We start from the raw sequence: 27,489 nt of genomic DNA on the forward strand, positions 1-27,489 counted from the left end.
TTTAGACTCTCCTCTTAAAAGATTTAGTTGCCTCCTTTACATGCATGCTTATAATATTTAATGCATCATATTGAAATTTTATATCTTGTTTATTAAATTTTGAACTCTCTTGGGATTTTGGTGGTTTTTTTTTTTTTTTAAGATTTATTTATTTTAGAGAGACAGAGAGTACGAGCGAGCACGAGGACCACAGGCAGAGGGAGGAGAGAAGCAGACTCTCTCCCAAGTGGAAAACCCAATGTGGCTGGATCTCAAGATCCTGAGACCAGAACCTGAGTGGAAATCAAGAGTCAAACAACTGAGCCACCCACAGGCCCCTAAACTCTTTCAGGATTTTAAATCTCTATTTCCTATGGTGGCACACTGCATACAATAAAAGTTTCTGTCATTCAATATATATCTTAATAAAGGTAAGTAGCTGTAGTAATTTAAAATAACTATAATATAAATTTAAAATGAAATCCTGACAGCAACGGAAGCATTCACAATATGGTCTGTCACTTAGATAATATTTCTATTATCTTATAGAAATTATAAATTTCTATATTATATAAATAATATAAATTATAAACTCCCAAATTATATTATTATATAAATTATAAACTCCCAAAAACTTTTCTTTCCTCTGAGACAGGGGCATTTTATTCCATATTCCTACAACTTAATAAATAAATTAGTTCCCTAAAAGCATGAACATAAATGAGAAAAATGGCCTGGATATAAAAACTGGTAATCAGCATCACTAATACAAAAGATCTGGATATTGAATATTTTATATGAATTGAAATTATATTAGAAATACTTCCCAGTTTTATGGTGGTATTTAAGAAAAGAGCTATCTTGGCTTGTGATTACCTGTGATACTGACAAACCAACTTGTCAATCACAGCGGCTCAGTGAGTGGGTAGCTCAAAATAATGTTAAACTTATCTAAGCAAACCTGTTTACATTTGTAGGGTCTTACAAATTATACTTTCTCAACTACTTCAAGCCAAGTAACTAAAACCCTTGGAGAGTTGGTGTCATTTCTGTGTTGTAGTTTCTGCACCAAAAATATTTTATTCTTATCATGTAAAGATCTATGATTCATAGATGGACAACAGATATACTAAATTCTTAGTTAAAAGTTTTGGAGTACCTGGGTGGCTCAGTGGGTTAAGCCTCTCCTTCGGCTCAGGTCATGATCTCAGGGTCCTGGGATCAAGCCCCGCATCGGGCTCTCTGCTCAGCAGGGAATCTGCTTCTCCCCTCTCTCTCTGCCTGCCTCTCTGCCTACTTGGGATCTCTCTCTCTCTCTCTCTATCAAATAAATTTAAAAACCTCTTTAAAAAGTTTCTACAGTTATCAGTTCAGGTAGTAGTGACATGTCTTCATTGCCTATTCTGAGTTGTGAAACATGTCTATAGACTTAGAAAACCCAAAATGATGAGAGAGTTTATTAGATACACAATTAATTGTAGTTTGATTTTTATACCTAATCAGTCATACATTACAAGTGAATTCACAAATATGAAAAAAAAATCTGTAGGTCATGCACTGACTCTGGTCTTCCGAAATACGATCATGATTGAAAATAAATTAGTATACTTTATTTTATGGTGGTAATATGAAGACTGATAAATTTAATCAGCACTGAAAAATGAGTACAGTTCATTATTTGTCTTAGAAAACGTTCTTTCTTAAAAAGCTTCAGCCAAATTAAATATATTTGGACATCATGGGTAAATAGTTTTATGTGACTTTGTAGATGTACTTTTTAAAATATTTCTCCATCTTATCCTAACCTAATCTCATGTGTAGGTAATAACTCATACACCTTTAAAACACTGACACCAAGAATTAAACATTACCAGGAAGTCACATTTCTGAAATGCGGATTTAAATCATATAATTCTTTTATTTATATACTTCTAATAAAAACCCGCAGAATATAATCAACGTTCACTAAAAAGTCACACAAGACTTCCCAATTTGAATTAATGTAAGAAATTTCTGCTCCTTTTCAGTTCCATTCATATGCTCCAGACACCCGCTAAAGTTCCCTACAGATATTGTGCCATTTCGCACTTTGAAAATGCTGTTCCCTTTGCCTGTTTAAACCAACTTACCACCCTGCCCAAATCGAGATCTTTGACCTTTCCTTTATGTCTCAAGATCAAATGTTATTTCTCTGTCAACTCTCCAATGAATCCCCCAGGAAGCAAGCTGTACCATTGTTTGTTAGCAAAACAACATGCATGCATTATTTGTACGGAATTTATTATGCTGCATTGTATTTTTTTTTGTTAGAAATCCATTTCCTCCTTTAGAGCATAGACTCTTTCTAGTTAGGGAGCCTCTTTTATTCCTCTGTATATCTGCTAAGTGCATTGCTTGGTGCATAGCCTCCAACAGATGTGCAACAAGGACAAAATTCATTCTGGCACATGTAAGAGGAAAGAATGGTAGAGACAGAAAACTCCATTTTTCAGTTTCTGCTATAGATTTAGGCATTGCCAATGCTTTTTAATATTAAAGAAAAATCATCCTGAGACACAGAAACATACATTTTATTTTAAGATGTGTCAGTGCTTGCCTTAAACCATCAGTTTGTCCCACCTTATTCACAGCTAATGAACAGGCTAATTGTGCTCAGTCTCAGGTCAACACAATACGATAGGGTTTAACTTCGCAGTGTGAAAGTGTCTTCCTTTCACAAATGCATGCAGCACACGGTCCTGTTGTGCATGTAATCCATGGTGCGGAAATAAATCTTCTGAAGGATTATTATCATAAATAGCATTATTAAGGATGAGCTAAACTTAATTTTTTTCAGCTATCATTCAAAATGGATTTATAAAAACATAAAAGGTCTTTTAAGCTTGGTGAAAACTTGTTCCATTAGAAGCTGATGTGGTTATTATTGGATGTTTCCATATGACTGTTTTCAAGAAGCCCATGAAATTTTAATTTACTTGAAAAACTAAAATGCAGAGTTATTTGTTTTGACATGTTTAATCACTTTTCCATTTTAAAGCCAAAGATGAGAAATCATTGGGGAAAGTAAAAAAGAAGACAGTGTCAATATGAGCACAAAAAAATTGAGAGATTTGCAAATAAACTTCACATTATTAAAATGTCATTTAGCTGGAGTGTTTTTATTACTTTTTTAGAACATGAAAGCATATAAACCATTTTTGTTATTGCTGATTTAATGTGAAACTATTAATGTACTTTAAAAAATATAATGTCCCACTATGTGCCACTAATTGAATTAGTGATAATGAAACATAAATGTATAATATAAAAATTGGGTTAAAATTTAATAATTTATTACACCTTTTCTGGTAAATACAGGGCATTTATATTAAGATGGAACAAAAGGATCTTAAACTCATTCATACTGTTTACTCCTTCATTCATTCATCTGTCTAGTCAAGTGCACTAAGTATGTGTATCTGTGCCAGGCAGCGGACTTAGCCCTTGGGAGAAACAATGTGGAACCGGAGATGTGAAATCCCAGTTCTCAAAGAGCTTATGTTAGTGGCAGAGATAAACCAACAGATAAAAACTGAAGTAACACAATCACATAGTATTTTTAAAAGATGATAAAAAAGTAAACACAGTTCACTAATAGAAAATAAAGGTCAGCCTTGAATAGAATGCTCAGAACGAGCATCTTGAAGAAGTGCCTCATAAAGGAAATGGGAAAGAAAGATGGCGGCCGCTCTGAGAATGCTGCTCATGGGAAGACACCGTTCTCGATACAACACTTATATTTGCTTTCCAGCCGGGCCACCTTCCTCCCTTTTCAGTACCATCTCCCTCCCGATCATTTCTAGTACAGTATTAAAAACAAAGTGGGGAAAAAGATTTAAAACTTCTTCCAGAAATACCTGCACTTTAGCAGGGGTCAAAATCTCTGTTCATCACAATAAAAAGAAAGAAAGTTCTGAAACGAATGTCTCTGACATTATGTGCTTAGTATGCTCCGGGAACCTAGGGATGTGGTAGCAGTGGCTCCCTCCACCATCCAAAAATGAGACCAGAAGGCAGTAAATGAAGTTCAGCCCTGATGACAGTTTCTTGAAAATATTTGTTTTTCTTAGGCAGTTTGGGAAGCACATCAACAAGCCACACCCAGGGTTTTACTTGTAGGAAGAGAGCAAATGGGAAAAAGTGTAGTGTAGTCCAGATAGGGCTAGGTATAGGATAGTAAAGGTGATGTGTGGTTGTGACCACACTGATGTAAAGGTATAACAATGATCTCCTCTAGGGAGGGATTCTTTAAAATCTTTTAATAAAGCTGTTACTCCATTTGTACACAGTATGATGTGGCCATATATATGGTCACTCCAATGATAAAAGCACAGAATTTGGGCAAGAACTGTAAAGCTTATCTGGTCCAAATACATACAGAACCTTTACCATATCTTTGACATACATTTCCCTCATACACTGTAGGTTCTAAATTCAAATATACAACCACAGAAACTTTTTTGGGTTCATCAATTTGTTCAGTATTGGAAGTGGCAACTAAGCGTGGTTGTCATGTATCAGTGGGGCAAAGCACACAGAGGACAGTCTGGTCAGATCCTAAGCTATTGCCTCTCGGTTCAAAACCTACTGCTGTATGTATTTTGCTTTGTGATGTTGGCTACAAAAGAGACTCTGAAAACTGCACTTTTCCTTTTCCAGCTGGCTCTATGTTAGATTCTACAATCCGGATGCTAGAGGAAGATGGTGAGGCAGAGAGGAAGGAGCTTGTTCCTTCCTCTTCAGTTTGCTGCTGCTGTCAGCACGCCACAAAAATAGCCCTTTACCCCATGTACCTTCAACTGGTGCCAGTAGCATCAGGTGCCATTTCTAGATCTTCCTATACTCTAAGACGTATCAGCACACACACACAGGCACCCGTACTTAGAGGTCTGATCCTGGATCCACAGGGTCCCTTTTCCAATCTCTTAAAGTATCAACACAAGTTGGGCAATGGAGGTTCCCTTCCCTACTAATAATGCACTACTACATACAATTCCTATATAGTGTGAACTGTGTGTTATCGTGCATGTAAGTCATAACATACACTAAGGTAAGCGTGTGCATGATACCCTTGACAATGCATAATACGCATCCTATAGCGGATTTCATCGTGCACAGTACTACTGCCTCTACAAATATTTATATAGGGCATGAAATCCTCAATTGTGAATACCACTTTTTGTTCACAAAGTCCTGTCAACATTCAATATTCATATCACCTATGCAGAGGCCTAGTTTCCAATTCTGCATGGGGCCCCCTTCCAAACCTCTGTGTTCCAATAACCCCACTTCTCCCCTGTGTCCCCAGCAGTCCCTGCCCTGTGCATTCCTCTCTCTTTCCCCTTCTCCTCTGCCAGCGTCCAGGTAGCCCTTTCTCTCCAGTGAACTCCTGTTCCCTAACTGGACTTCGACAAAAACAACAATAGAGGATGAATCTAGGACATCATTTAAATCCATCTGAAACCCTAACAGAAACCCATCAGAAACCATACATTAGATACACTTACTTAAAGTTGTAATATTTACAACATCCAGCAGCTAGCAGTTTGAAAACTCCTCGGTTTGAAAACTTACTGATTTTAGTTCAACATCTTTTTTTTTTTTTTTTTGAGATTTTCTTTCTTTTTGTACTTAATTTACAAAACCCGGCGTACAGTTCTGGTTTATAGCGTGCCTCCATTCAGGCTAGCCTCATTTCCGGGGCTCAGTAGCCACCTGCGGCTCGTGCTGCCTTATCGGGGGAGCACAGGCAGCTTCGGACATCTAGCATGAACTCAGCACACATTCAGTCCAATTCTTGAGCATTTTATATGCCCAACTCTGGGCAATGTGAAGGTCATCAACATGACAGGGAGTCAAACAATATAAAGGCTAACACAGTAAAAGACAAAGTCTGATAGATGGAGAGACAGATGGCTTTAGTTCAACATCTTTTTTGAAGGCAGTTGAAAACACAGCCTTCCATTTTGGTGCATGTAATACACATGGCTTCAGTTTTCCAGAAGCAGTAGTGAGAGAGGGGTTGGGATAGATTCTATTTACTCAGCTACTAGAATGCAGCAATAATTAAAATAAGAATGAGGAATTACTTTAAAGTCAATGAATATTGTCAATAGGGTGAGTAAATACAATTGATTATGATACTTAAACTTAAGAGCAACCCAAGTAAATTTTAAATGTTTTGAATTCTCGGTGAAAATCAACACTTCTTTTAAACAGGTTTGCCTGACCCCGATCTGAAGGAGGCTGGAAGTGCTCCATAATTCGGTACAGAGTACTGGATCCCTTCACCGCCAAACGAACTTTCTTTTACCTCAAAAAAAAAAAAAATCCCAAATTTCCCCTTCAGTGACTCATCTTTTTAGGCAGAATTCCTCACGTGATATGGCTGTAGTCCTAACCTCCAATTCCGCTGATCTTACGTGTCCTTGCTCCCGATTAAACCACGCTGGCCGGTGTCACCTCCACCTGTGCCTAGAGCGCGGGCTGCTTCATCTCAGCAAGGTCGGGACGGATGTTATCCCTCGGTGGACGTGCTCAGTCCTCTTCTGGTTTGACATCATACGCAATGGATCACTACCTTTTCCTTGAAATGATTTCTTTACTTCTTTCTGAACAATACATTTTTTTAGGAGTTACCTTTGGCTTTGTCTTTCCCCTACACAGTCTTTTCCCCACCCCTGTCTATCAGGAATTCAGTGTCCAATTAAATCCAGAATCGAACTACTGCTCCAGGCTCTAGACTTCTACTACCCCTGGTATGTTCTTAACTGGATTTTAATAGTTTTCTCTGTTTCTACAGTTGAACTTTCAAGCCTTTTTAACACAGCAGCCAGGATGATCATTTAAAATGCAAAAGAGATCATGACGCTTCAGTTGCTTCCTATTTCACTCCCGGTCTTACACGTGCGGACACACCCTCACTTTTCTCTTTCACCACTTTCCCAAAAGAGAACACTTTCTCTACTCTCTCAAAGAGTCACTTTTTCTAGAAATACTGACCTCTTTGCTTCACACATTCAAGGCATGTTCCCATCTTTGAGCCTTTGCTTTCTTCGGCTGTTCCCTGCCTTAAATGGTCCCCCCTGATACACCCACTTGGATTGCTCCTGCACTTGCTTGAAGGTTCGTCTGTTTCTATGATCTTTAAGGCCTAGGCTGACCCATTCTGCACTGCTGTGTGCCCACGCATGCACCCTGCCCTGACCCTACTTACTCCCTTTCCCCAGCACTTTCACTGATCTCCTAACACACTGTATCATTGCTCTACACTTCATGGTTTACAATCTCAGCTATTTGTCATCTATGACCACAATTTAAACTCCAGAGGTCAGAAATTTTAGTTGCGTTCCCTGATTTCTATCAAGTATGCAGGAAATGGTAATCTTGACATGCATCAACTATCTTATAAATATTTGGTAAATGAATGTAGACATGTCTGTTACCACTCAGAGCTCCCTGGCAAGTCTCCACTTCCCTCAGAGGGCTCCTGGCTGTTCTAGAGAGGAGATAGCACTTACCTGTCTACCTATGCTCTCACCTCCTAAAACTCTTCCTTCACCTAACTAGATTGTGAAAGCTCCGCTACATCTTCCATATTTTGTAGGACCTTCCCGAATCCCCGTTAACGACGTGACCTCCTTTTTCCAACCTGCAGAACCAGCATGGACCAATGGAAAAGGCCCGGAACGAATGTCAGAATTGAACTTGCCCTGGGTTGTGTGTGATAAAGCAGAGCAGCGCTGGGCTGATCTTCTAACCTCTGAGCCTCGGTGCCTTCATTGTTTTAATGAGCCAGTGGTACTGTCTGATCAATCATATCTCTTTTGATTCTAATTTTATATGATTATAATTTAAGCACAATGTCTACAGTATGTATTTATCTAAAAATCAAGCATTATAAACTGGTGTCACTTTACCATTAATTAAACATCATATTTTCTTAAACTCATGTTAAGTGTCCATTTATCTACTTCGTATCTCCCCAACTATATTATAAATTGTTGGAGATACTGACTCTGTCCTCTCTGCTTCCACATTACCGAGATCGGTAACAGTAACATAAGCAACAGCATAACCTAAAACTTCTATGAGCAAGAGTCCCTTCTAACCACTGCACATTTAACTCCCATGGCCGGCCTAAGAGGCAGACCATTATTATCTCATCACGCCACACCACAGATCAAGAATCTATGACTCAGAGGGATTAAGTAGTCCACTGCTATGGAACAAATGGTACATTGGAATCTGTGCATTTGGATTCTATAGTCTTGACTACCACAACTATTGCCCCTTACCTGGTCCCTCAAAACATTTTCGTTATTTACATGAGCAGAAGTCGGAGAACAAAATAAATACATAGGTACTTTTCTGATGATAAAACTGAATGCAACTGGCTTCATATCTAGATTTCTGCAGGAGAGTCAATCCCCTGAGGACATGAGTCAGAATCTTTGCTACAAACTGCTTATGCTAGCTACTGGCAACTTCAACACTGTCATGATTATTAAATTCAAGATGCGTATTTGGGGGTATGAGATCTGATGCTTCCTACCGTCTCCCATTGGCAAAAGTCCAGGCAATACAGCTTTTCCATGGCTGCACCAGGGAAAAGAAATTTGGATGCATAAGTACATCCAAAATTCAAAATTAACAAGAGAGGCTTCCCAAAGATAGCTCCATTTCCAAATTAGTAGATGAAAGCCAAAGAAAGACCCAGCTGCTCTTTCCAGCTCTGCGCTCTGGAAGCAGCACTCGGTGGCAGTGGAGACATATTGGAACAACACGTTCAGAGAAATCCTAAAAGGAACCATCATCTTTTGGATTCACAAACAAAAGAGACTGCCAAATACACATGGAATGAAAGTTATGTTTTCTACATGTATTTTTTTTTTTTTTTTTACCCTTCAGAAAATGCTTTCCGTCGTATTACTGGCAAAGAAATGAAACAACTATGTTTACCCAGGTAAAGTGAAGGACAGAAGGAATGAACTGAGGCAACCAAAAAGGGACTTTTGTCTGAAAACAGCCAGACAAGAGGTAACTTTTTGAATTATGTCTAGAAGTGAAGTCATTTTTATAGATCAGCTGTATCTCTGGGAGAGCTTGGATGCTAGATATATGCTGATTTCATAATTTTATCTACTTCCCCCTTCTCTTCTTACTGCCTAACCCTACAGAACAGCAGCTATGGGCTCCCCCCAACCATCTTCCTTACACCAGTGCCCTTACCAGTCCTTCTGATTTCCTTGGTATCCACACAATTTCCCTACTTTTTGGAACATTTGCCAGTTATTTATTTATTTTTTTACTAGAAGAGGGCACTAGGAAGTGTATTAGTTTAAGAAAAGAGCCAAATTTATTTCAAACACCAACTTGGCCCCTTTAGAACTTAGAGAATTGGTATAATCCTTACAAGCTTTAGCTTTCACCTTATAAAAGGGTAATACGCATTTCAGAATTTGTTACCGTTATGTGAGCTAAGACATACCGAACACCTCTATTTGTCACAGAGCGCCCCTGAGTAGATCGTAGTCCTGTTCTTTCTGCTTGCTGCTTTGGTTGACCCCCTATTACTATTATGGTCCTCTAGGCATCTTCTAGCATTTAACCTTCTGCTCTCATCTCCCTGCAATGATCATTCCAAGTATTTTCAATTTATTTTCCTTATAATACATTCTCTCGTATTACTCATTTTTGTCTAAATTTGCTGTTGTGAGTATACTTATTGTGACTGATGGGAGGTGGGGAAGAGGAATGAAACACAGAGGGCACAGGAAATCAACAATGATAATCCTAAAATAGAATAATATTTTCCATTTTTCAAATAGCATTATGCTGGCTTTGCTCTATCCAGTGGAGATGGTATCTGTCCCGGCTGAGCCTGCCGCAAAATCAGTGAGCAGCAGAGGTGGGAAGAGAATTCTCAGCCCACTTTCAACTTTACCTTGCACTTAGGCACGTGCTAAGTATTCATTTCTTATACAGTTGACCACTTAAGCTTATGTTTTTTCTTTTAACGGTTCAACTATAGTTCTTGAGGAACTCTCCGCTTGTGATTTCAGACACCAAACTCAGGTTTTTTCTTACTTAGTTATCCATTCCCTCTTTGTCTTCTTATGGACTTTCTCTCCACTTCCCAAATTCTGAAGAGATGAAGTTTCTTAAGGCTTGGTTTGCAACTCCTCTTTTATCTGTCCTTGTTCACCAAAGGAATCCAGTCCTATGGCTTCCAACACACCATCCTTATGCCGAAGATGCCCATGTATGTAACTGCAGCCCTGACTCTTGTCGGAGCTGCACACGCATATCCCCGACAACTTGACTTATCTGCGTACATATGTAGCAAACATCTAAAATACACCCCAACAGAGCTGGGCTTCTCCAAACTCTTTTTCCCATTTGCTTCCACATCAGCCAAAGGGACTCCTCGCTAGCCATCAAGGGTCATCAAGGTAGGTACTGCAATTCACTCTTGATCACTTCCTTTATTCCACACTTCACACGGAATCTTTTGCCAAGTTGTGAGAGGGTTCCACCTTTGAAATATCTCTAAAATCCTATAAATTCTCTCCATCTCCACCACTGCCATCTTAGTTAAAAATATGATTATCTTACCCCTGGATTATATAATAGAGTCAACCTTGTCTCTTCTTCTTCATTGTTGCCTGTATATAATCCCACTCTATAATCAATTACCTATTCTATGTATCTACCTCATCTATTGTCTGCAGAGTACCCAGAGAAACCATTTAAAAATTAGATCACGGTATTCACTAGGAAGAAATCCTTCAATGAGTTTCAGTCCTAACTTTGTACCATAGCTTATTACATCTCCCATGATCCAGCTTCTACCAACCTCTCCAAACTTAGTTCATCTTTCTTATCACACCCCGCCTTTCTTTTAACATTTACTGAACTGTTAAGTGCTTTCAAACTGTAGAACTTGTAATTCAGGTTTTTTCTATCCCACCTTGACCCTTCCTTATCTTTTATGTCTGAATCTAATTTTAATACCTTCTACTTTCTACCGCATAGCTTTATTTCCTTTATAGCTTTCATTCCTATAACTATATATTTATTTAATATCTCTCATTTCTCATTACAGTATTAGTATAAGGACATTATGTTCATATCGCCAGTTCTCAGCACACACTAGGTACCCAATATGCAACAGTGAACGATCCAGGAACAGAAGGGCTGTGTGAGAATCCGTGAGAGTGTGTTTATTTGCAATCTGCAGGTAAGACGGAAGTCACATAGATGTGAGATCATGGAGGACTTTGACTTTTTTCCTGTTACACTGTAATTTCTCTATTTTATGATTCTCACATAGTGGTATGTGGATTGTTTTGTGCAGATCACAGACCAGGGAAATAATGGGTAGTAAAGGGAGGTAAAGGTAGTGAAGTGGAGGCTGGCCTCCCCTGCTCAGCATCAGAGAAAACATGCAGCATCCCAACTGCCCAGAGTCCCAAGATGAAAAGAGGCTCACTTGGGCTAGTAACAGCATGGAGGAGAAGCTTCTGAGCTGGCTACCCACAGAAGATATGAGACAATCCTGGCTACCACTTTATACAGAAAAGGCTGGACTGCTGCAGGAGAAAGGTGTTCTGGGCTCTCTTCCTTGCTCTGTCTTCCGCTACATCTCTTGTCTCTCAACTTGGATCTCTAAAGGGACACACTTTGTATATGTGCTGCCGAAGCGAGCACTAAAGGAACACACTTTGAAAAACAACAGATTTCAGTTAGGGCTCTTTTCCACTATAAAATTCTTTTCTTCTCAACATTAATATTTTTAAGTTCCTGTAACATTTGAATCTAATATTAATCATCATTTTGACTATTTAGATAATTATCTACCTGATGTCAAATGTATATAGGGATACATAATGTGTATATCAGTGCCTGTCACTGATAGAAATGGCAGGAACAAGTTATAGAGAAGCAAGGTATGAGAGAGTTCATGTATTTTAGAAAAACAGAGTTTGGAGTTTGTATAAAAAAGAAAAAGATAGTAAACACGGTTTATAATAGTGAAGAGTGCTTATCAGGAAAGCAATCTCATTGTATGATTTGTTCTGACCACACAGAGATGAGTCAACAATGTATCTTCATTGTTTTGAAGTAGACGAGTTTCACAAAGAAAGAAAAAAGGGAGGAGTCTGGAATTTCTCAAAGTGTGTGTGTGTGTGTGTGTGTGTGTGTGTGTGTACACACAGAAAAGAAGGAAGCTCGTAACAGCACAGTACAAAATGATAGAGAAAAAAGACTCTAAATGGACCTAAAAGAAACCTCAGGAATAAGTCTGGGCCAAATACACCCTAGCTGGGGAGGAAAGGGGCCATCCTATAATTAGCAGCATCTTTGTCCTTTATCCTCTAGATGTCAGTGGCACACCACACCACACACACACACACACACACACACCCCAATTTGCGTCAACCCAAAATGTCTCTAGATGTTGCCAAATATCTCCGAATGATCAAAATCACCCCCAGTGGAAAACCAGAGCTTTAGAGGACCCATCCCTCAAGATTTCTTCTCCCCACCACTTCCTGGTATTCATGTCCATGATTTTATCAAGAGGGAAAAAAGAGAACCAGAATGGCTAGAAACTGGTGTTTTTGTTACTTAGTAAATGCTCAAATGTTTGAGAAAAGAGCATAGAAGAAACCAAGCACTTTACTAAAGCTCAGGATGACCTATAATTCTGACTGCCTAATGTCATACACCTTACTGATTAAACCTTCTCGGTTCTAAATCATTCAAGTATGGCAAATGGAGACATTACAGCGCTCACTTAAAAGCAGAATTATTGAATTTTAAGGAGGTGTTCTCTTTTATTCATATACATACACACTTAACACACATTCACACAACACCTACCGTCTGTATTCACTACTGGAGATGCACTCATTCAGTGACAGAGCAAACACTCAATTTTTTTTTTTCACGAGTGATGTCCATTGGCTGTTCTATGAAATATACTGCACTGTGTATTACAGAACCACTCCAGGCAGTCAAACAACACGTAAAGATATACAGCGTCCTCTTTGTCTTTCAGTTTCCTAGGGAAATATTTCTCACAGAGGCCATCAAGGGTTTTATATCCCTCATCAAACTTTTTATGAACAAACCATTTGCTATGTATGCCTTGCATGAGGTAGACTACATGGCTCTATGGTTAGAAAAGGCTGAAACTTACTACTAATGGATCCAGATTTCACATCTTCTTATACAGTATTGTATTATAAAGAATATATGGACATGGATGGAACTAGAAGGTATTATGTTAAGTGAAATAAGTCAATCAGAAAAAGACAATTATCATATGATATCAATGATATGTGGAATTTAAAAAACAAAACAAGGGATCGTAGGGGAAGAAAGAAAAAAATAAAATAAGATGAAACCAGACAGGGAGACAAACCTTAAGAGACTCTTAAGCATAGGAAACAAACTGAGGCTGCTGGAGGGGAGGAGGCGGGGGCACGGGGTCACTGGGTGATGGGCATTAGGGAGGGCACGAGATGTAATGAGCACTGGGTGTTATATAAGACTAATGCATCACGGGCCTGTACCTGTGAAAGCAGTAACACATTATATGTGAATTTAAATTAAAAAACGATTTAGAAAAAGGAATAGAGGAAAAGGCAGAGGGTTTATTAGCCCTCTTCTTCTCATCATAGCTGAATGAAGTGTGCTCCAAGTGCAGTAAGTATGTGCTGTACCAGTCTTGGGTGAACGAAGATAAACAGGTGCCTGTGCTGGGCTCAGGATGGAGGGTGGGGGATGTGCCATTCATTCCTCTGTGTCCATGTACAATGTCTCCCAGGAAGTTACTCTGAAATTTATGTTTGATGGTTTAGTTATCTAATAGAGGAAGGGTTATTGCCTAGAGACACCAAATGAAAGAAGTCAGAGACAACACGATGTGATCATCCAAGACACCTTTTCCCTTGACAGAGTATGTCAGACTAGGCTCCTACAACAATTGGAAAGTCTGTTTTAAGCAAGTGTAGAAATAACTGGAGATCAGGGTCCTTAAGTAAAAGGTACAAACAACTTTGATTCCCTTATTACCCCTGGAGTTACTATGTCAAACGCATTCCCAAACCTGAAGGAGAAAAGAAAGCTAAATTAATTTTAATCATGCACATCTCTTTTCTATATTCTGTGTGAAAAAATAAATACAAAGGGAATATGACTAATTTCAAGGGTTTACTTCATGTCATGCTCCTCAGAATACATTTTTCAGCAAATGTATATGTGCTTTTCTTTTATTCATATAATAGTTTACCCAGTACAGCTCTAGGCTCTGATACCTTAAAAAACAACTCTTCTTTCCATAAAAATATCACATCAAAATTCAGGTCCAGATCAATTTCACACACATTAACCTCCAACAGTTAAGCAATTATTTCCTCTGAGATATTTGCTACTCTCATTTCACAATGAATTTGGCTCATAGAAATTGATGAAGACAACAGAATTATAAACTTACAACTCATAACACCTTGGTATCAGTTTTAAGGGGAAAAAAAATCAATCAACCGGATATTTGAAACCATCCCACATGTAAGACATTGTGCTAGATTCAGTGGTAGACAGGCAGAAGAAAGAAGAGAATTAATGTCCTCAAAAAAGCTTCAGGAAATTTAAGCATTTTCAACCAGAGTACTCAAATGTCTGAACCACATAATAAACAGTATCAAACAAGTGACAACAGTAAGGTTGATTTAAAATTTTAAAAGGATTTGAGATCATGAGATAAGTGTTCAGGACTTTTGTGAAGAACACATAAGACTTAATCTTAAAAATTCAGGGCTTCAGGGAAGACTTTTCAATGGGAATATGACATTTTGGAAGCAGTCACTTATGGATTTTAAAGGAGGCAATGTATGGAGTGGAGTTTTCAAGAGAGGAGGCAGAGAGAAGAGCAAAAACACTGCCTCTGTCTAAGCGAAGATCCACCACAAAAGTCAAAGATGGAAATACTCATCGTCTCCTCTCTGACAAGTGTTAGGCGAGTGTGGGGGGTACAGAGATGCAAGAGACAGGGCAGTGGAGGAGTCTGTAATTTAAGATGGAACCAAGGAAAATATTATTCCAGATATGAAGTACTATACTAGAGGATGACAGATTGTTCCCTGGGGGTTGAGAAAGCAAATGATACTAAATTGATAATAAATGATACTAAAGTGAATCTTGAAGGATGAGCAGAATTTTTTCCAAAATGGCATACAGAGGAGGGAATTCCCAGCAGACAGTTTAAAGCGGGAGTACATGGTGTAAAGTGTGAAAAATGAGACCCAGTCCTCCAGCGGGGCCCAGTTTGTCCATGCTCTTCTGTGGCATGCTAAGAAATTAGGACTTACCTTTATATATGGGAAATAAAGTATTTTCCTTGTGTTTTAGAAATAAAAACTTGGGTAATGTGAGAGAAAATTAAGAAACAATAAGGGAAATTTAAAAGGCTCCTAGGAGAATCTCAATGAGACATGATACGGATGTCATCGGCGTTAGGTGCCACATTCAACAAATATATCACACGAGTCATATACTATACTGGATCGTGCGTGAATGAAAGACGTGTTGAACGAAAGTGAGGGGCAAAGCATAGAGCCACCAAGAATGAATGTAGAATGATTTTAGACTCAACTTCTCTGGACTCCTTTCTGAACCTGCTATCTACGAGCTGGAGGAGTCTGGGTGAGTTACTGCAGGTCTCTGCCTCAACTTCTTCATTTATACAATGCAGATAATGATGATCTCTACCCGGAGGAGTTCCTGAATTCAATGACTTATATTTAAGTACATGAACTCTGTTTAAACACTGACTGGAACGGAGAAAGACCTCAATCAGTATTAGACAGTGGGTAATGTGGTTCCATTGTCCATGGTTTTGACTATGTATATACCATACACATAGAACTATGATAGAAAAGACACATTCTTTTTGGTTATGAAGATGCCCTCAACTATGGTCTCAAGCTATGATTTTTTGAACTAGGATAAGAAGATGATGGATGGATGGATGGATGGATAGATGGATGGGGCACTTCAAAAGAACTGATGGTACTTGCTAAATCGTAGCATATGCTAAACAAAGATGGAAGAAAATAATTGATATTTCTCAAGATTTTGATTTTGTGTTCCAAAAGAATGATTTTATCCTTGAAAGAAATTATTAAGAAAGGAGGTTAAAAAACAGTACCCAATTCACAAGGTCTTTGGAACCCTAAGCAAGACAATCAGTGTAAAGGATTTAGTGGCGTATAGGCATGATTTAAGCATTCAACAGCTGTTAGTTATAACGACAGTCTTGGGAGCAGATGGGACTTCTCTGGATGGCCCTGGGGTCTCATTTCCTCCAACCTTTAGTTCCTTAGCAGAGCGCTACTTCAGCAGATCTGAGTCAGCACAAAGGACGAGTAGACTTACATCAGCCACTGGACTCCGGGGGCCTCCCTTTCCTAACAAGGCAACTTTTCTGACTCTGACCCCTATAACGCTGTAAATAGTAAAAGCGCAGGCTCCTCTCTACTGGCATCTTGGCTATGGTATTGCTGACCATCTCTGCCCTGGCAGAGCTAAGAGCTTGGGAGATTGGGTGCACTTTATTACTTCTCTGCCTGTAGTTCTTACCTACCCCCAATTAACTGTATGTTATGTCTGCATCCCAAAAAACAATAGAAATTTGATGACAGAGAAGAGAGAAGAAAGCTGAAATTTGGGACAGATCTGCACATTTCAGGTTGGGAGATTAAAACTTCTGCCCAAAGGGGTAGAAAATACTTGTAGACAAAGAAGTAGTAGGTCATGGCTTAGTCTCAAGTCAGCAATGTCAGGGTTAAAGAAAAAAAAACAGCAGAAAACCGGAATGAGGGGAGGGGGAAGATTGCTCAGAAATCAGAGTGAGCAGTGTCCCAACATCTAGGCAGGGAACTGTCGGGGGGATTGAGGGGGTGAAATGTCCAGGGATAGCAAGATCCTAGCCTCTGGACAGTGGTTTAGTAACAGGGATCCAGTCTCTGGAAGGATCCCAGGAAGACTACCGGTACTAGAAGAAAGACTGCCTGGACATACAAGGCAGGTTATGAGCATCTTTCAGAAACTATCAGAGGTTAACAAGTGCTAAAGCGGAGATCTGTGCATGGCTGTACTTGTCAAGAGTAGATCGTAAAGAGTAAGAGGAAACAAGTAGTGGCTGGAAAGTAAGAAGGCTCAGTGATCCAAAGTAGGGTCTGTGCTGGGGTTACACAGGCCTCAAGGGAAATGTGTCAGAATAAAACACATCATAAAATTGAATAATGATTACAGTTTGGTCCCCACAATTATTTTCTGATACAATATTATCAAAAGCAAATACTTTCTGAGTGGCACCAAGGGAACCATTCTTCAGGCTGATCTCAAGTCAATTTAAGAAGTCCCATGTCCTACCTTACAACCAAGCAATCTCACTACCAGGTATTTACCCTCACAAATACTTTCTGAGTGGCACCAAGGGAACCATTGTTCAGGCTGATCTCAAGTCAATTTAAGAAGTCCCATGTCCTACCTTACAACCAAGCAATCTCACTACCAGGTATTTACCCTCAGGATAAAAATGTAGTGATCCAAAGGGACACATGCACCTGAATGTTTATAGCAGCAATGTCTACAATAGCCAAACTATGGAAATAACAGATGAATGGATAAAAAAGATGTGGTATATATATACAATGGAATACTCTGCAGCCATCAAAAAAACACAAAATTTGGGCGCCTGGGCAGCTCAGTGGGTTAAGCCTCTGCCTTTGGCTCATGTCATGATCTCAGGGTCCTGGAATTGAGTCCCGCATCCAGCTCTCTGCTCAGCAGGGAGCCTGCTTCCCACCCCCCTCTCTGCCTGCCTCTCTGCCTGTTTGTGATTCCTCTCTCTGTGTGTCAAATAAATAAATAAATAAAATCTTTTAAAAAAATAAAAAAAAATTAAAAAACCACAAAATTTTGCCATTTGCAATGACATGGATGGAACTAGAGGGTATTATGCTAAGTGAAATAAGTCAATGAAAGAAAGACAATTATATGATCTCGCTGATATGAGGAATTTGAGAAACAAGACAGAGAATCATAGAGGAAGAGAGGGGAAAATGAAACAAGATGAAACCAGAGAGGGAGACAAACCATAAGAGACTCTTAATCTCAGGAAACAAACTGAGGGTTGCTGGGGGCGGGGGGGTGGGAGGGAGGGGGTGGCTGGGGGAGGGACACTGGGGAGGAACATGCTATGGTGAGGAAAAAAAAAAAAAAGAGAGAGAGAGAGGTCCTATGTAGCTCTCCCAGAACCTGTGGGATCACTTTTTCCAAAAGGCTCATTTCTACAACTAATTATAACAAAGCACCAGCTAACTCAAAAGCCTATATTGTTCACAGATGGAATGGCTCAAATTGCTTAGAAGTCATGAAAAAAACAAACATAGATAAATAATTGACAGTGGTACTATCTCACAGTCTCAAGTCTCTGGTTAATGATCCCAGGTAAGCATCTTCATGAGGGAGGGGGACTGGAGGGGAGGTTTCAATCCGATGATTTTATCTGGTGTCCTTTCTGATTCTGAAAGCAACCGATCTCCAATTACTCCATGCCAAAACTATTTTAACTATTTAAAACAGAATTAGATACTCAGTGGAAAAATACCTAAAATATCTAAATTTGATGTGATGGTTCGTTTTATGCGTCAACCTCACTGAGCCACAGGGTGTCCTGATGCGTAGTTAAACATTATTCTGGATATGTCTGTGAAGGTGTTTCTGGGTAAGATTAACATTCGAATCCAGAGACTGAGGAAAGCCGATTCCCTCCATGTGGGTCAGCCTCAGCCTATCTAATGAAGGCCTGAACAGAAGGAAAAGGTGGAATGAGAAAGAATCCCCCCCTCCAGCTGACTCTCTTTAAGCCAGGACACTGGTCCTCTCCGGTCTTCAGACAGAACTGAAACATCAGCTCTTCAGTCTTGAACCTATGAGCTTGAGTCTTGAACCGGCTTTCAGACTGGATCCTAGACCGCACGCTCTCCTGTGTTCTCGGGCTTTGAGACAGGTGATGCAACTACACCACAGGCTCACCTGCGTCTCCAGCTTACGGCTACAGATCTTGGGACCCCCCGAGCCTCTGTAACGGCGTGAGTCCATTCCTTCTCATCAATCTTTCTCTCTTCATACATCCTATCAGTACTGATTCTGTGGAGAACCCTGGCCTAATATCAGCAGATTTATTATCTCTTTACTACATAAATCTATATTGGTTAAATTCACCAATTACTCATCCATCAGAGAAGTTTCAGTCCTCAAAACTTTTATGAAAGGCAAAGAAAAGGGGCCTTCGGCAAAGCCAGTTTGCTCCTGTGCCCTCTCTTCTCTTGTTTTGGAAACATCTTCAAATATATCCATATATAAAGTTTGGGGTTCCAGAGCTCTGTTCTCTGCTGGTCTTGTATAATTCATTTTTATTCTTATAGTCTGTAGAAGTAATATCTGATTTTTCCCCCTTTGATTAGTTTATTTGTACAATAAATTGAAGCTTTTAAAACATGACCTGGTCCCTATTGGGAGTTTTTACCTCCATTTTATCCACCTAAGCTTACTAGATTTTATCCTCTCCTTGCAATTCTTAAAAATTATTATACACACATACACACAATCATGTTTTATTCATCTTCCCTGAAAAAGGCACAGAATATTTTAAAAGGCCCAGAAACACTGTAGAAACTAGAGTAGGTATGGTATCCTGGAGTGTGATTATAAATTAAAATGTCCCCTTTGCTTCCTAAAGAATAAGTCAATACCTAATACCACAAAACTTTCCCCCCCAGCCTCTTTCTGCTTTCATGTCGGAATATAATGCTTCTATTGATGTGAAAATGCACCAGCATGCACTGAAGTATAATTAAAGGTAGATTTCCACTCAGCTTGCAGGATGATAGTACAGCCACGTTGGGAATTGAAATATAATAAAAAGTCAGCTAGGTGAAGCTACCCGGGAGCAGCATACCATTCACTCAAATGCTTTTCACTTGGTACCATGTGGCTCTCACAGCCAGTCTGTTTGTGAATTGGGGAGAAAAATATCAGCAAATGGTGTTGTAGATTTGTCCAAGGTTATCTATATTTAATCTATAGATCTGTGTCTATAGACCTACATCTTTCCCACTTTTGTCTTTTACTTAACCAGAGGAGGTGTGCGGGCCAGGCACAAATCTAGATTCGGAATCAAAGTGAGCAGGGAGCTCTAGGAATCAGCCCTCCCCAGGCTCCAAGCTTTCTCAGAATCCAGAGCCATACTGTCTTTCACATCAGGCTCCATTTGTTACGTAAATGCCATTAAGGGAATTAAATTGGAGCTCACTGTTTGAGGACAAACTTTTAAAAAATCGACTATCTGCTTCTAATTAAGTAGAGAAACTAGAATTTTTGAATCGATATAACTTTGTCTATGTAATTTCCATTCATAATGTGGTTAACCATTATACTTTTTGAAATATCATTTTATCCTCAATTATTTTATAGTACACCTTTTTTGTTTTGTTTTGTTTTAACAGTAATTGATATTTATTGTAGAAAATCTGGGTATTATGGAAAATGTATTAAGATGTTAGTAATGAAAAAATGTTAGTAATGGGAACAATCACCCACCAATTAGAGATAATTAGTATTATTCAGATTTTTTTTTCCATTCTGAACTGCTTTTTAGCTATCTATATATTTCTAATAATAATATTGGGATCATATTCAATACAAATTTCATTAACATATTAATTCACTATATTATATTTCCAATCGTATTAAATTTTATTTGAGAAACATGATTTCTAATGACATAATAGTGCTCCATTTGACAATACAGCTTTTAAAGGCATCTCTTCATTTAAAACACCTAGTTTGTTTTCTATTACTTTTATTATTTTATGTACGTTGTGATAAATATCTCTGTGTGCTTCTTTATTTCTTTAGAATCAGAATGATACAAATTTAATACTCAAGGTGAATGATATTTTTTAAGACTTCCATTAATTATGGTTTTAATTTGAATTAAGGACTATAATATACACTACTAAATAGGTCTCCAATCATTTTGCATTGTAAAAAGTAAATCACTTGAAGTATGTGAAGTATGCCTAGATAAACATTATTTAATTTATAGGTTGTAAAAATCCCTTTTCTTTTTTAAAGGTTTTATTTATTTGACCGAGAGAGCACGAGAGCGAGAGTGAGCACAAGCGGGAGGAGTGGCAGAGGGAAAAGGAGAAGCAGGCTCCCCGCCCAGCAAGGAGCTTGATGCAAGGCTCTATCCGAGGACCCTGGGATCATGACCTGAGCTGAAGGCAGAACCCAAACTGACTGAGCCACCCAGGTGCACTGAGTTGTAAAAATTCATTTGAAGAAATCCTGAAATAATATCTGCAGTTTGAAATCAGAGAGCTGAAAATCATATCTCAATAAGCAGAACACAAAAAACAGTACTGCAAACTAAACATTTTTTTTCTTATGTGATGAAAAAGAAACCAACCTCATGATGCAACTTATCACGGAACTTTCAAAATTGGTATGAATTAATTCTTTCCAGAATTAATGTACTAACTACATTTTCAAATGTTCATAAAATCAAGAGAAGAGATACTCTAATTGCTTAGGATAGATTGTGCCAGGAGCAGTTCCAGGGAAATGCATTTGCCAACAATGAACTGGAAACATGCCAGTATTTACCACCCAGTTCCCCAGCTATACCAGAAGCCAAGAAAATGTCTACTCCTTCTGTTATGTTCTGAATGTTTGCATCCCGCCCCACCCCCGCCCAAACTCATATGTTGAAATTCTAATGCTCAGGGTGATGGAATTAGCAGGTGAGGCCTGTGGAAGGTGCTTGGGTCATGAATTGGAGGCCTCATGAATGGGTTAGTGTTGTTACAGAAAGAGACCCCACAGAGCTCTCTAGCCCCAAAGACAGCTAATGAAAATAGTAGTCTGTGACTTGGAAGACAGCTAATGAAAATAGTAGTCTGTGACTTGGAAGACGGCCTTCTTTAGCAGAATTCAACTATGTCAGGGTGGAATTCAACTACGTCAGCACCCTGATGGCAGGTTTCTACCTTCCAGAACTCTGAGGAATAAATGTCCGTTGCTTAAACCATCCAATCTATTTTGGTACAGGAGCCCGATTAGACTAAGACATCTTCCCTTAACCCACCCAAATGCAACTCAAAAGATATACAAAGGACACTGTAATAAAACAAAAATAAAACAAGGCCTTACAAAGATTTTCTGTAGAGACAGAAATACAAACAAAGATGATCTTTACTGAATACAGGTTTCTGAGGCAGTGCAGATGCTGAAAGTCATTCTAAAACTGAAGCAGCATCTATATAAACAAACAAGGTTCTAATACTTCAGCTAGAAAACAGCTGATTTAGAAGCAGTGCATTTTCTGAATGCCTTTTCTAAAAGGCTTTGTTTATGTGGATAGAAACTGATTTTTTTCCCAATAGGTAAGAAAAATAATTAATAGAAATCACTTCCCTTCCACTATATAAATTCTGAGTCACATTTTATGACCTTATTAATATGAGTAGACCACAACATTAGAGTATTATTGTAAACACCTGTATATAATTTAATAGCATAAAATTTAGGAATTTTGCAGTAAAAACCTTATTTTAAATGGTAGGTACGTTTTTTTTTTTTTTAAATATACATCAAACATACTTTTTTACTACCATTATAATACTGTTATATTGTTCCTGGAAGCTACATTTAGTTTTCCAAAATGAACTGACAGTGTAAATATACCTCCAAGCAACTAGAACTTTAAAAAATTCCAACTCTTCAAATGAGAAGACAGATCTGTAGGTCAATGTTTTCTAAACCATGGGTCACAACTTGTTTTTAGGTCATTAAATCAGTTGATGGGTCATGAAAAATTTAATGAAAAAAAAGAGAGAAAAAACCCCACAAAAACAGTAAGAGTGCATCTAAAGCAGCAAACTGAGTTTCAGTAGGTATTGAGTGCAATTTAAAATGTTTTCTTATGTTTTCTGTGTTTTGATCAAAATCATTTGAATCTGGGAGATCTTATGCTAAATGATATAAGCCAGATACACAAAGGCAAATACTGTATGATCTCACTTTTATGCAAAATCTGAAAAAAGGAAAATTCATAGAACCAAAGATTAGAATGATCGTTGCCAAAGGCTGGAGGGTGGGAGACATGGGAAAAGGTTGCTTAAAAGGTACAAACTTTCAGTTACGAGAGGAACAAGTTCCAGGGAATCTAATGCATAGCAATGGTGATTATACTTAATAATACTGCACTGTAGGGGCGCCTGGGTGGCTCAGTGGATCAAAGCCTCTGCGTTCTGCTCAGGTCATGATCCCAGTGTTCTGGGATCGAGCCCCACATCAGATTTTCTGCTCGGCGGTGAACCTGCCCCCCACTCCTGCCTCTCTGCCTACTTGTGATCTCTGTCAAATAAATAAATAAAATCTTTAATAATAATAATAATACTGCACTGTATACTTGAAATTTGCTAAGAGAATAGATCTTAAGTGTTCTCACTGTGTATTGCACACAAACACACACATATACACACACATATACACAAAAAGTGTTAATTAACTTGACCGTGGTAATTATTTCACAATGTATTACATACACATTAAAAAAATCAAATTATACAATCTGTACAACGTGTAAATATATGTAATTTGAATTTGTTAATCCTACCCCAAAAAAGCTGGAAAAACAAATTTTAAAAACCCCAAATAATTTTTAAAAGACAGTTCTAGGGCGCCTTCTCCAGGGTTCTGATCTGAATGTTAAACAGTATGTTGAACGAACACGTTATCCATCCGACCCTTTTTAGTACTTTTCTTCCCCGTTACTACTTACTTAAAGCCAAAGGAAAAGCATAAATCTAAGTATCATTCTAAATAGAAATAAATATAATGAGATGTTTTATAAAAGTTGATTATTGTGACTTGGAAAATATTTTCACAGAAAGATAACCCACTCTGCAAAGTCAAGGTTACTCAGAGTTTGACTGAATTTTACAAGCTGAGTCTACTGTCAAAACTAAGGAGACCTGAAATCAATCACAACACAGAGGGGAAAAATACAAGGAGGGTGAAAAATATATTGAATACTAACTTATAGGCTTTAGTTTGACTTTATCATCAAAGAACAATGTTGTTCAAGACAGAATAAAAAGCCTTTTGAACCACTTAAATTAGCTTCATCTCGGACCACAGAACTTACTCACTAAAAATAAAACCAAGTTACAAGTATGTACTGACAGGCACTACCTGAGTGTCTCTGTAACAACTTCTCGATACACGACTGAACAGTGTTTACGTGTACATGAGTACATTGTACATGGAAATGCTAGCAGTGGCTGCTTTCCTCTTCTAAATTTTGTGTATCTTCTACATTTTTACAACCAAGCTATTTTAAAAATAAAGTAAAAAGGGACTGACAGACTTCAGTGTTTATGCTGCTGCTAAGAATAAGGTAGACATAATACAGAACTATTTCCCTTTGTTAAAGCAAACATATTAGTGCCCTCAGTTAACTTAGCTTTCTAAATTATTTTCTCAGTATTGCTACTTACACTAAGTTACTCATATATTTAATTGAATTTGGTAAAGTACCTTTAAATACAGATGAAAACTGCCTTCTATGGACTCCATTTATATTTACAGGATGGATGAATGAATGTAGTCATATATCGGATTCTTTTGTTCTTTCTTTCCTTTATTTTTTAATAAACACAGTATAAATGAATATAAGATATAACTTTTAAAAATGTATGTGCATCTATATTTACTTATAAATCTTTCTGACACTTGAGCAATGATAACTGTTAAGATCATGGTTTCCACTCTGTGTATAGGAAAAATAAATATTTGGAACAGTAAGGTATTTTCATTAAAATATGTAAGACCAAGGTTACCGACATGTTGAGATTTCCTATCAGTTTCCCTTAATTTGCACAGATTCTTAGCTAAATTAACAAAAATTTCTCAAGTCCAGTTTTCTCATACTTAAGCAAATTTGTTAAGGTAAATTAGTAATTGCATATTAGATTCCTTTCTTCTTTCTTCCTTTTAGTTTTTCATAAACATAGCTTAAATTAGATGAAAGTATCTTAGAGTCTTAAATTAGACCAGATTAAATTAGGAAATGTTTATTGATCAATATTTATGGTCCTATTATTTCCATTATAATGGTTCCTGTTACATGGAAAACCACCAGAAATTTGGGTTTGTTCAGAGAAAGTCAAAAGGGAGGGAGACCTTCATACTTATATTTTTATGTTTTTAGTCATTAGAAAAGAATCATTAATCATAATAAAATCTAATGGGATGTTTTTCAACTGTGGTAAATATTTGTATGTGTATTTGTTTTATGTGTTTTTCTGCTCTCTCCAGATATTTTCTATCTGCTCTAAATCTCCCCAGGTGAGTTTATATGGGAAGCAGTGATAAAATATGGTTGATCAATCATTTTGACTCCAAACATTCAGGGGAAAGCAAAACTAACAAAGCAAAAACAGAAAAAGCAAATCTCTAGGTACACAATGGCTTTTGAGTTCAATAATTCAGACACACCTCTGATATCATGGTCCCTATATCTTTCTTAAATCCTTCTCAGTAACAGTCTATACAACCATGCCCTAAAGAAACATAAAGTCTATTTCATGAAAGAACACATATCCTTCAGCAGGAAACATTCTGTTAGTGAACACCAGATTAAAGGGCCACAGTGTTAACTCCACAAACCTTCCCAGAGCACCTCTACTGTACAGGTGCTCTTCCATATGCTAGACACAGCCTATGCCCTCAAAGAGCTGACAGCCTACAGGGAAATGGCATGGACACAGACAGTGTAACGTGTTAGAAACCGTATCGAGTTTCTAATGGTGACCCAAGTGAACATGGAATATTTCGACATCAGAGTAAGCAGCCATGCAATTGAGAATTTTTTTATTATGAACTTCCTCTCTCAGTATTTGGTACATTTGTACAAGCTGCTCAGTTAATGTCAATTTTCTCTATCTTCTAAGTAGTTCTTCACAAAATAAAAACATCTACTGCAAGGAACATCTAAGGACATTTGATGAAAACTTTTAGTCTTTAAGAGTCCCCTGTCATGACTACTTTTTGTCTGCAACATCTCATTTTGCTATCCCAGCTTTCTTTGTATCATATTAATCAAAGAATATCCCAAAGTTGCTACGTTTGTTCAATTAACAACAGTATTACCCAAGCCTCAGTTTATTATATTGCTGTGAAGTCAATTTTAAAAATTACCCTGTCAAACCCAGACAGTCTTCCCTCAGTTGATCCATACATCTTTTCATTCCTCTTTGTACTTACCTCTTGTTGTTGTTTTTCCCAAAAATCTACATAAATTTAGAAATCACTTTGAGGTTTTGATTCAAGCAGTTGCGTATACCTTTAAAGTCATAATTAAATTAATTTATACTTGCTACTAATAGTAAAAGGTATTCGAATGTCCATAAAGTCAAACAGTACCAGATACTCTTATGTCAGTAAAATAGACATTCTTTGTAAACATAAAATATTCCCCTAGAATAATGGGCATGGCCCTATTAATGTGAACTAGCATGTCTCAGCAAGAGAAGATCTTGGTGCTCTGAGACAGTCTCAACCAACTTCCTTCCTCGCCCACCCCTCACCCTCTGAGCCAGTTTTCAAGATTCTCTTATTCAATCAATACTCCGGGCAGGCAAGTAAGAATCTCACACCAAGTCTGAATCCAAACAACCTCGAGGACGCAACACCAACAAAACAAAAGCAATGTTAGCTGTGGGAATCCTAACAGCAGTTTCCGAAGCAAACAGCAAACCGACTGCACTAACCTGAGGAGATGTCTATTTGGCTCATCTTCGTCTGCGTGACATTGATGTGAACACCAACTTTGCTTTCCGTGAGGTCAATCTCCACATTGCCCAAATTATCTGCAAACTGACTGAAAAGCAGGAGACCATTTGGGTTCCAAGTCCTGAACTGGAAACTGACTGAAAACAGGTCCTGGTTCGGCCGTCCTGGCACTTCCAGGTAACTGGTAGCATTGAAAAAGACAGGCACTGTGTAGGGCTCCACACACGAGAAACTCAAATTTCCCTGGAAAACAAAAGAGCGTGCTTTAAGACAAATGCAAACAAAGCTAAAAGCTACAGATGTCAGTGCAGAGCCTGAGCTTGCGCCCAACGCACAAACGCAGTGCCATGATTAGGTTGGGCACCCAGACAGGCCGGCAGCACTCTGCTCGGACGGTGTGTCTAACGGCGCAGCAGCCGGCTGTCAAGACGAGGAGTTAACAAGAACCATCTACCATGGAATCAACAGACTGACAGACTGATGGGATGGGGTGTGTCCCTGTGTGGTGGGCGTGAGTGTGAACCTCTG

General features: G+C 38.3%; 1 protein-coding gene across 1 annotated transcript in view; it reads right to left on the bottom strand.

The window, feature by feature from the left end:
* CNTNAP2 (contactin associated protein 2) overlaps positions 1-27,489 on the bottom strand; it is a 1,944,007-nt gene that overhangs the window by 1,033,666 nt on the left and 882,852 nt on the right. Inside the window, exon 8 of the mRNA XM_032304549.1 lies at positions 26,940-27,204. Within this exon, the coding sequence (XP_032160440.1) occupies positions 26,940-27,204 (265 nt within the window). The remainder of the gene's footprint in view (positions 1-26,939; positions 27,205-27,489) is intronic.

The sequence above is a fragment of the Mustela erminea genome, chromosome 11 (genome assembly GCF_009829155.1).
Source record: "Mustela erminea isolate mMusErm1 chromosome 11, mMusErm1.Pri, whole genome shotgun sequence".
Taxonomy (NCBI): Eukaryota; Metazoa; Chordata; class Mammalia; order Carnivora; family Mustelidae; genus Mustela; species Mustela erminea.